The sequence below is a fragment of the Oncorhynchus gorbuscha genome, unplaced genomic scaffold, assembly GCF_021184085.1.
Source record: "Oncorhynchus gorbuscha isolate QuinsamMale2020 ecotype Even-year unplaced genomic scaffold, OgorEven_v1.0 Un_scaffold_5277, whole genome shotgun sequence".
NCBI lineage: Eukaryota > Metazoa > Chordata > Actinopteri > Salmoniformes > Salmonidae > Oncorhynchus > Oncorhynchus gorbuscha.
Genome location: NW_025749119.1, coordinates 6,842 through 17,500, shown reverse-complemented (window position 1 = coordinate 17,500; position 10,659 = coordinate 6,842). Strand labels below are relative to the sequence as shown.

The 10,659-nt window shown below is 46.6% G+C and overlaps 1 protein-coding gene across 1 annotated transcript in view; it reads right to left on the bottom strand.

Annotated features, from left to right (window-relative positions):
• The window catches only part of LOC124029029 (hsp90 co-chaperone Cdc37-like), a 10,356-nt gene extending 2,399 nt beyond the window's left edge, over positions 1–7,957 (bottom strand). Inside the window, exons 1-7 of the mRNA XM_046340894.1 lie at positions 7,596–7,957; positions 5,549–5,842; positions 4,992–5,055; positions 2,758–2,873; positions 2,542–2,604; positions 1,934–1,954; positions 1,252–1,344 (exon numbers count right to left, since the gene is read on the bottom strand). Of these exons, the coding sequence (XP_046196850.1) occupies positions 1,252–1,344; positions 1,934–1,954; positions 2,542–2,604; positions 2,758–2,873; positions 4,992–5,055; positions 5,549–5,842; positions 7,596–7,709 (765 nt within the window). The 5' untranslated portion in view covers positions 7,710–7,957. The remainder of the gene's footprint in view (positions 1–1,251; positions 1,345–1,933; positions 1,955–2,541; positions 2,605–2,757; positions 2,874–4,991; positions 5,056–5,548; positions 5,843–7,595) is intronic.
• Positions 7,958–10,659: the final 2,702 nt, after the last annotated feature.

The following is a 10,659-nucleotide window of genomic DNA, read 5'->3' as shown; positions in this document are numbered from 1 at the left end:
TCCTGACTGATGTCTTGAGATGTTGCTTCAATATATCCACATAATTTTCCATCCTCATGATTCCTTCCATTTTGTGAAGTGCACCATTCCCTCCTGCAGCAAAGCACCTCCACAACATGATGCTGCCACCCCCGTGCTTCACGGTTGGGATAGTGTTCTTCAGCTTGCAAGCCTCCCCTTTTTCCTTCAAACATAACGATGGTCATTATGGCCGAACAATTTTTGTTTCATCAGACCAGAGGACATTTCTTCAAAAGTACGATCTTTGTCCCCATGTGCAGTTGCAAACCGTAGTCTGTCTTTTATGGCGGTTTTGGAGCAGTGGCTTCTTCCTTGCTGAGCGACCTTTCAGGTTATGTCGATATAGGACTAGTTTTACTGTGGATATAGATGCTTTTGTACTTTTGTTTCCTCCAGGATCTTCAAGGTCCGTTGCTGTTGTTCTGGGATTGAGTTGCACTTTTCTCACCAAAGCACGTTCATCTCTAGGAGACAGAATGCGTCTCCTTCCTGAGCGGTATGACGTCTACGTGGTCCCATGGTGTTTATACTATTGTTTGTACAGATAAACGTGGTACCTTCAGGCGTTTGGAAATTTCTCCCAAGGATGAAGCAGACTTGTGGAGGTCCACAAAGGTCTTGGCTGATTTCCCCTTGATGTCAAGCAAAGAGGCACTGAGTTTGAAGGTAGGCCTTGAAATACATCCACAGTCAACTTAGTGTATGTAAACTTCTGACCCACTGGAATTGTGAATCAGTGAATTATTAGTGAAATAATCCATCTGTAAACAATTGTTGGAAAAATGACTTGTGTCGTTGCACAAAGTAGATGTCCTAACCCACTTGCCAAAACTATAGTTTGTTAACAAGAAATTTGTGGAGTGGTTGAAAAACAAGTTTTAATGACTCCAACATGAGTGTATGTAAACTTCTGACTTCAACTGTATGTATGTATTTTAGTATTCGGTTCATCAGGACCAGAAAAGTAATAATAATAATATATGCCATTTAGCAGACGCTTTTATCCAAAGCGACTTACAGTCATGTGTGCATACATTCTACGTATGGGTGGTCCCGGGGATCGAACCCACTACCCTGGCGTTACAAGCGCCATGCTCTACCAACTGAGCTAAAAGTGTGAACGTCAGAATGCTTTTGGATTCAATATCGCTTTGAACTTCTCCCACTTCCATAAAAACACCTCTAAACACCTTGAAGCAAGAGAGAAAAACAAAATGGAGGGAAAATGACCTTTTGTATCCTGATCTTAGCTCTGCCTCGAACTCTCTCTTTAAAGGACTCCAGCTCATCAGTAAAGGCCTCCTGATAGGGCTGGTCAGCAGTCTGACAGACAGAGAGAGAGAGAGAGAGTCAGTGTTACACAGTAGAGTCTGACAGACAGAGAGACAGAGAGAGGTGTCAGTGTACACAGTAGAGTCTGACAGACAGAGAGAGACAGTGTTACACAGTAGAGTCTGACAGACAGAGAGAGAGGTGTCAGTGTACACAGTAGAGTCTGACAGACAGACAGAGAGAGGTGTCAGTGTACACAGTAGAGTCTGACAGACAGAGAGAGGGGTGTCAGTGTACACAGTAGAGTCAGTGACAGACAGAGAGACAGAGGTGTCAGTGTAAAACAGTCAACTCTGACAGACAGAGAGACAGAGGGTGTCAGTGTACACAGTAGAAAGACAGAGTCTTTGTCAGACAGAGGATATATCAGTGTTACACAGTAGAGTCTGACAGACAGAGAGAAGAACGAGGTGTCTGATTGAATAGTCGGTCTTTAGACAGAACAAAAGGTGTCAGTGTACACAGTAGAGAGGTCTGACAGGAAGAACTGTCAGTGTAAACATCTGACAGACAGAGTCAGAGGTGTCAGTGTACACAGAGACAGAGTCTAAGATGAACAGACAGAGGACTGATGGGCTACCTGATCCATCAAACCATGTTTCTGACACACAGAGACACAGAGGATATACACAGTGTTACACAGTACACACTGACAGACAGAGAGAGAGAGACACACACACAGTGTACACAGTAGATACACGCGTGATGTAAAACATCAACTCACAAACAATTCAATCAAACAGTCCCCTCCTATCCACTGAAAACAAGGCTTTTCATTTAAAAAGGTCATTTCCACTTGACCCGATATGTGCAGCGTCCAGGTCGTAATACAATATGATGACCAGATTGAATTAGGCCCCCTCAATGAACAGGTCAATACACATGATCCAGGAAGAACTCTCTCAAACATCCTCCAGGTCGATCTTCAGGCTCTTACCAGGAACTGCATCACTCACCTCTCCAGGTACCTGATCCATCAAACCATGTTTCTACACACACACCACACACACCCACATCCACCTCCAGGTCGACACACACACCAAAGATGTAAACACACACACACACCTGTGAAACACCCCCCTCCTCCAGGTCGATACACATGATAACCAGGAAGTCACCCCCCCCCCCCTCACCTCCTCCACCTCCAGGTCGATACACATGATAACCAGGAAGTCACCCCCCCCTCACCTCCTCCACCTCCAGGTCGATACACATGATAACCAGGAAGTCACCCCCCCTCACCTCCTCCACCTCCAGGTCGATACACATGATGACCAGGAAGTCACCCCACCCCCCACCTCACCTCCAGGTCGATACACATGATGACCAGGAAGTCACCCCCCCTCACCTCCTCCACCTCCAGGTCGATACACATGATAACCAGGAAGTCACCCCCCCCCTCACCTCATCCACCTCCAGGTCGATACACATGATGACCAGGAAGTTAGCCGTCTCTTCACACACCAGGTAAGGGTGGTCAGACAGGTACTTCTGACTGTCCTCCCAACGCCGAAGCATCCCTACACACGCAGGTTAGGAAGAGAAGAAGAGAGAAAGAGAGGGAGAGTAGAATACAGACATTAAATGGTTTAGTTGTGTGGTGTTATAACAGACAGAGAGAGAGAGAAGAGTTGTTATAACAGACAGAGAGAGAGAGAGAAGAGTTGTTATAACAGACAGAGAGAGAGAGAAAGTGTTGTTATAACAGACAGAGAGAGAGAGAGAAGTGTTGTTATAACAGACAGAGAGAGAGAGAGAGAAGTGTTGTTATAACAGACAGAGAGAGAGAGAGAAGTGTTGTTATAACAGACAGAGAGAGAGAGAAGAGTTGTTATAACAGACAGAGAGAGAGAGAAGTGTTGTTATAACAGACAGAGAGAGAGAGAAGTGTTGTTATAACAGACAGAGAGAGAGAGAAGTGTTGTTATAACAGACAGAGAGAGAGAAGTGTTGTTATAACAGACAGAGAGAGAGAAGTGTTGTTATAACAGACAGAGAGAGAGAGAAGTGTTGTTATAACAGACAGAGAGAGAGAGAAGTGTTGTTATAACAGACAGAGAGAGAGAAGAGTTGTTATAACAGACAGAGAGAGAGAGAAGTGTTGTTATAACAGACAGAGAGAGAGAGAAGTGTTGTTATAACAGACAGAGAGAGAGAAGTGTTGTTATAACAGACAGAGAGAGAGAGAAGTGTTGTTATAACAGACAGAGAGAGAGAGAAGAGTTGTTATAACAGACAGAGAGAGAGAGAAGTGTTGTTATAACAGACAGAGAGAGAGAAGTGTTGTTATAACAGACAGAGAGAGAGAAGTGTTGTTATAACAGACAGAGAGAGAGAAGTGTTGTTATAACAGACAGAGAGAGAGAGTGTTGTTATAACAGACAGAGAGAGAGAAGTGTTGTTATAACAGACAGAGAGAGAAGTGTTGTTATAACAGACAGACAGAGAGAGAGAAGTGTTGTTATAACAGACAGAGAGAGAAGAAGTGTTGTTATAACAGACAGAGAGAGAGAAGTGTTGTTATAACAGACAGAGAGAGAGAGAAGTGTTGTTATAACAGACAGAGAGAGAAGTGTTGTTATAACAGACAGACAGAGAGAGAAGTGTTGTTATAACAGACAGAGAGAGAGAAGTGTTGTTATAACAGACAGAGAGAGAGAGAAGTGTTGTTATAACAGACAGAGAGAGAGAAAGTGTTGTTATAACAGACAGAGAGAGAGAGACGTGTTGTTATAACAGACAGAGAGAGAGACGTGTTGTTATAACAGACAGAGAGAGAGACGTGTTGTTATAACAGACAGAGAGAGAGAAGTGTTGTTATAACAGACAGAGAGAGAGAAGTGTTGTTATAACAGACAGACAGAGAGAGAAGTGTTGTTATAACAGACAGACAGAGAGAGAAGTGTTGTTATAACAGACAGAGAGAGAGAGAGAAGTGTTGTTATAACAGACAGAGAGAGAAGAGTGTTGTTATAACAGACAGAGAGAGAGAGAGAAGTGTTGTTATAACAGACAGAGAGAGAAGTGTTGTTATAACAGACAGAGAGAGAAGTGTTGTTATAACAGACAGAGAGAGAAGTGTTGTTATAACAGACAGAGAGAGAAGTGTTGTTATAACAGACAGAGAGAGAGAAGAGTTGTTATAACAGACAGAGAGAGAATGTTGTTATAATAGATATTATATTGTTGTTATAACAGACAGAGAGAGAGAAGTGGTCTTATAACAGACAGAGAGAGAGAAATGGTCTTATAACAGACAGAGAGAAAGTGTTGTTATAACAGACAGAGTGGTCTTATAACAGACAGAGAGAGAGAAGTGTCTTATAACAGACTGTCTGTTATAACAGAGAGACTTTGAAGTGTTGTTATAACAGACAGGAGAGAGTGTTGTTCATAACACTCTGGAGAAGTGTTGTTATAACAGACAGAGAGGAGAAGTGGTTATAACAGAGAGACAGAGAGAAAGAGTTGTTATCAGACAGAGACAGTGGACACTGAGGAATAACATGTTAAATGGTTTAGTTGGTGGTAAACTCACCAAAGTATTTGATCTCTTTCTTGTGTTTATCCTACAAAAGTCTGGTGTTTCTCCTCCTTCTGTTCCTCTCTTTGTTGAGGGTTTGATGTTCAAATCTCACCTGGCTGAAGCCCTCTTGTTGAGGGAGTGGTGTATCTATATTTCAGTGGACAAGACAGTGGACACTAGAGGAATAACATGTGACATCAGTAGTTGGTGGTATCTCATATCACCTGGCTGAAGCCCTCTTCAACAAAGGAATGTATTGTCTTCCTATCTCACCTGGCTGAAGCCCTCTTTGTTGAGGGAGTGGTGTATCTCTATATCACCTGTCTGAAGCCCTCCTTGTTGAGGGAGTGGTGTATCTCTATCTCACCTGTCTGAAGCCCTCCTTGTTGAGGGAGTGATGTATCTCTATCTCACCTGGCTGAAGCCCTCTTTGTTGAGGGAGTGGTGTATCTCTATCTCACCTGGCTGAAGCCCTCTTTGTTGAGGGAGTGGTGTATCTCTATCTCACCTGGCTGAAGCCCTCTTTGTTGAGGGAGTGGTGTATCTCTATCTCACCTGGCTGAAGCCCTCTTTGTTGAGGGAGTGGTGTATCTATAATCAAATCTAATTGACTTGTCACATACACATGTTTAGCAGGTGTAGCGAAATGCTACGGCCTCAATATCTCACCTTGCTGAATCCCTCTTTGCTGAGCGTGTCAACGTTCCAAGGCATCTTTTTCTCCTCTCTCCGGTGTTCCTCCATCTTCTTCTCCCACAAGCGTTGATCCTTTCTGTATTTCTTCTCCTCGGCCTGGGCCTTGCTCAGCGCCGTCTTCCTCTCCTCCTCTCCCTCCTTCTTTCCTTCCTCCTCTAACTCCTTCACTCTGTACTGCACCTCTTCCAGACATCTCTTACACTCTGCCATGTTCCTCTCCAGCTCCTCTCCTTTCTCCTCGAAGGCCACCTGTTTCTCCACACGCGCCTAGGAGGGGGAGAAGAGGGGTGATGAGAGGGAGGAGGGAGGAGAGGAAGGGTGGAGGGAGAGAAGGGGGTGGTGAGAGGGAGGAGGGAGGAGAGGAAGGGTGGAGGGAGAGAAGAGGGGTGATGAGAGGGAAGGGAGGAGGGAGAGAAGGGGGTGGTGAGAGGAAGGGTAGAGGGGAGAAGAAGGGGGTGGTGAGAGGAAGGGTGGAGGGAGAGAAGGGGGTGGTGAGAGGAAGGGTGGAGGGAGAGAAGGGGGTGGTGAGAGGAAGGGTGGAGGGAGAGGAAGGGTGGAGGGAAGGGTGGAGAAGGGGGTGGTGAGAGGAAGGGTGGAGGGAGGAGAGGAAGGGTGGAGGGAGGAGAGGAAGGATGGAGGGAGGAGAGGAAGGGTGGAGGGAGGGAGGAGAGGAAGGGTGGAGGAGGGAGGAGAGGAAGGGTGGAGGAGGGAGGAGAGGAAGGGTGAGGGAGGAGGGAGGAGAGGAAGGGTGGAGAAGGGGGAGAGGAAGGGTGAAGGAGGGAGGAGAGGAAGGGTGGAGGTGGGAGGAGAGGAAGGGTGGAGGTGGGAGGAGAGGAAGGGTGGAGGAGGGAGGAGAGGAAGGGTGAAGGAGGGAGGAGAGGAAGGGTGGAGGTGGGAGGAGAGGAAGGGTGGAGGTGGGAGGAGAGGAAGGGTGGAGGGAGGAGAGGAAGGGTGGAGGAGGGAGGAGAGGAAGGGTGGAGGAGGGAGGAGAGGAAGGGTGGAGGGAGGAGAGGAAGGGTGGAGGAGGGAGGAGAGGAAGGGTGGAGGGAGGAGAGGAAGGGTGGAGGAGGGAGGAGAGGAAGGGTGGAGGAGGGAGGAGGAGGGGGGAGGAGAGGGGGGAGGGAAGATTAGGAAGGGTGGAGGGGAGGAGAGGAAGGGTGGAGGAGCGAGGAGAGGAAGGGTGGAGGGAGGAGAGGAAGGGTGAAGGGAGGAGAGGAAGGGTGGAGGGGTGTAGGAGGGAGGAGAGGAAGGGTGGAGGGGTGTAGGAGGGAGGAGAAAGGGGTGGGAGATAGTAACATTGTTGTTCTTTAAAATGTTACCTATTAGCTAGCTAACCAGAAATCTTAGAGGAACAGGACTAATGAAGATATTTAACGTAGGCAGGTTGTGACTGGCCTCACACTCCAGTACAGTAGGTGGCGGTGTATGCAACGTAAACGTTGGATGCAATCCGCCAACCAAATCCCAAAGAAGAAGAAAATAATCATGTCCAATGCAAGATATTGTACCGAGCACAATTCTGCTGGATTAGTTTGATGTAGCTCGCCAAGGTTAAGGTGAATCACAGGCTTTGTGGAGAAACTCTCATTGACCAAGAGAGACAAGAAGGAAAGGCAGACACAGAGAGAGAGACAGAGCTGTGGACAAACTCTTATTGAGCAACTAGGCTACTACTGTAAAGCCCAAATGTTGAAAGCCTTGCCTAGTTAACGCCCTGGACCAGACTTAAGCCCAGCTAAAGCTAACACTTTAGCCAGTTAGATTAACCTTAGTCACTAGATTAGCCGGTTGAGTATTGATTTATATGGCTAATAATTTAGCTAGCTAGTGTTTGCTGACATAAGGTGAATGCACCAATTTGTAAGTCGCTCTGGATAAGAGCGTCTGCTAAATGACTTAAATGTAAATGTAAATGTAATGCTGACATAGCTACTGTCGCTAGCTGGCCAACTAGTCATGTACGTTAGCTATTTCTGTGTTATTATTTCAGTGAAGACACGTCGCCCGTTGTCATAGCTACCTGATGCCTCCATCGGAAGAGGCTCGGCGTGTCGATATTGGGGTGAGTCTCATCCTCGTCATCCGATACTTCGATGTGGTCCCACACACTGTAATCAATAGTCCTGGACGTCATCTTCTCGCTCCTTCTCTTTCCGCGGGAAGTCCACGCAACAACGGCACACGAAATGGAAATAACGTGAAAAAAAAAGAAAAATGTCAACTTTGGTCCTGTTGAAAATGTGAGCTAAGCTTGCCAGAGAACCCGCCGCACTATACTATACTCGTTGCTTCAGCTCAGAAGTATTTTCTGGAAAGATCTGTTGCTTCCGGTCTGCGCGGTACTGTGACGTGGAAATCGTGCGACAGAGATGGGTTTGGGAGTCTTCGAGAAGCAGAGGGTCCTGAGCTGATAATTCACCGTGAAAGTAAAACATATTATATTTTTAGACTTAGTTCATTTTAATCTCTGTGGAATGTTTATTTATTTCTAGAGCAAAACGTTAAGGTACATTCTGTTTATAATCACCCATGTAATCTATAGCGTCAGCCACAGGAGGGCGCACACGGAGCAAAAAGCTGATTGAGTACACCTTCTGAGTACTTCAAAACGGTTCTTTATTGGAGAATATATACGAAATAAATGCATTAATCTACACACACATGTGCATACAGATATAATAGTGCTTTCGTTGCACACATATCCTATTTGGTACTTTATGATCACTGAGTGAATTAGACGATGCAAGTTAATAAATACTGAAATTAACATGATCTGCAATTGAGAAGTGTAGTAATTTAATTTTGCGCCAGTCTGCAAGTGTAACCAGATACACTACATGACCAAAAGTATATGGACACGTACATCTCATTCCAAAATCATGGGCATTAATATGGAGTTGGTCCCCACTTTGCTGCTATAACAGCCTCCAGTCTTCTGGGAAGGCTTTCCACTAGATGTTGGAACATTGCTGCTATAACAGCCTCCAGTCTTCTGGGAAGGCTTTCCACTAGATGTTGGAACATTGCTGCTATAACAGCCTCCAGTCTTCTGGGAAGGCTTTCCACTAGATGTTGGAACATTGCTGCTATAACAGCCTCCAGTCTTCTGGGAAGGCTTTCCACTAGATGTTGGAACATTGCTGCTATAACAGCCTCCAGTCTTCTGGGAAGGCTTTCCACTAGATGTTGGAACATTGCTGCTATAACAGCCTCCAGTCTTCTGGGAAGGCTTTCCACTAGATGTTGGAACATTGCTGCTATAACAGCCTCCAGTCTTCTGGGAAGGCTTTCCACTAGATGTTGGAACATTGCTGCTATAACAGCCTCCAGTCTTCTGGGAAGGCTTTCCACTAGATGTTGGAACATTGCTGCTATAACAGCCTCCACTCTTCTGGGAAGGCTTTCCACTAGATGTTGGAACATTGCTGCTATAACAGCCTCAGTCTTCTGGGAAGGCTTTCCACTAGATGTTGGAACATTGCTGCTATAACAGCCTCCAGTCTTCTGGGAAGGCTTTCCACTAGATGTTGGAACATTGCTGCTATAACAGCCTCCACTCTTCTGGGAAGGCTTTCCACTAGATGTTGGAACATTGCTGCTATAACAGCCTCCAGTCTTTCCACTAGATGTTGGAACATTGCTGCTATAACAGCCTCCAGTCTTCTGGGAAGGCTTTCCACTCCCACATCTAGATGTTGGAACATTGCTGCTATAACAGCCTCCAGTCTTCTGGGAAGGCTTTCCACTAGATGTCCAACATTGCTGCTATAACAGCCTCCAGTCTTCTGGGAAGGCTTTCCACTAGATGTTGGAACATTGCTGCTATAACAGCCTCCAGTCTTCTGGGAACATGGCTTTCCACTACATAAATTCTGTGAGGGAGTTGGAGCCACACCCATTGCTGCTATCCTCTACATAAAGCCTCCACATGTCACCCCAACCCTCCTCTACTAAAGGAAGTGGAAGGCTTTCCACTCAGATGTTCCACATTGCTCTGACCCCAACCCCTCCAGTCTTCTGGGAAGGCTTTCCACTCAGATGTTGGAACATTGCTGCTATAACCCTCCAGTCTACTGGGAAGGCCACCCACTCAGATGATTGGAACATTGCTCTGACCCCAACCCTCCAGTCTACTGGGAAGGCTTTCCACTAGATGTCGGAACATTGCTGCTATAACAGCCTCCAGTCTTCTGGGAAGGCTTTCCACTAGATGTTCCAACATTGCTGCTATAACAGCCTCAGTCTTCTGGGAAGGCATTCACTGAACATTGCTGCTATAACAGCCTCAGTCTTCTGGGAAGGCCTTCCACTAGATGTTGGAACATTGCTGCTCATAACAGCCTCACAGTCTTCTGGGAAGGCTTCTACATAAAGATGTTGGAACCACTAGATCGTTGGAACATGCTGCCTCTACACACCCCACTCTTCAGGGAAGGCTTTCACATGTTGAACCCACGGGGACTTGCTTCCATTCTGTGAGGGAGCGGTAGGAAAGGACGTGGAGAGCCACACCCACTCATCAGATTCCACATGCTCTGACCCCAACCCCTCCTCTACATAAAGGAGAGCCACACCCACTCATCAGGATTCCACATGCTCTGACCCCAACCCCTCCTCTACATAAAGGAAGTGGAGAGCCACACCCACTCATCAGGATTCCACATGCTCTGACCCCAACCCCTCCTCTACATAAAGGAAGTGGAGAGCCACACCCACTCATCAGGATTCCACATGCTCTGACCCCAACCCCTCCTCTACATAAAGGAAGTGGAGAGCCACACCCACTCATCAGGATTCCACATGCTCTGACCCCAACCCCTCCTCTACATAAAGGAAGTGGAGAGCCACACCCACTCATCAGGATTCCACATGCTCTGACCCCAACCCCTCCTCTACATAAAGGAAGTGGAGAGCCACACCCACTCATCAGGATTCCACATGCTCTGACCCCAACCCCTCCTCTACATAAAGGAAGTGGAGAGCCACACCCACTCATCAGGATTCCACATGCTCTGACCCCAACCCCTCCTCTACATAAAGGAAGTGGAGAGCCACACCCACTCATCAGGATTCCACATGCTCTG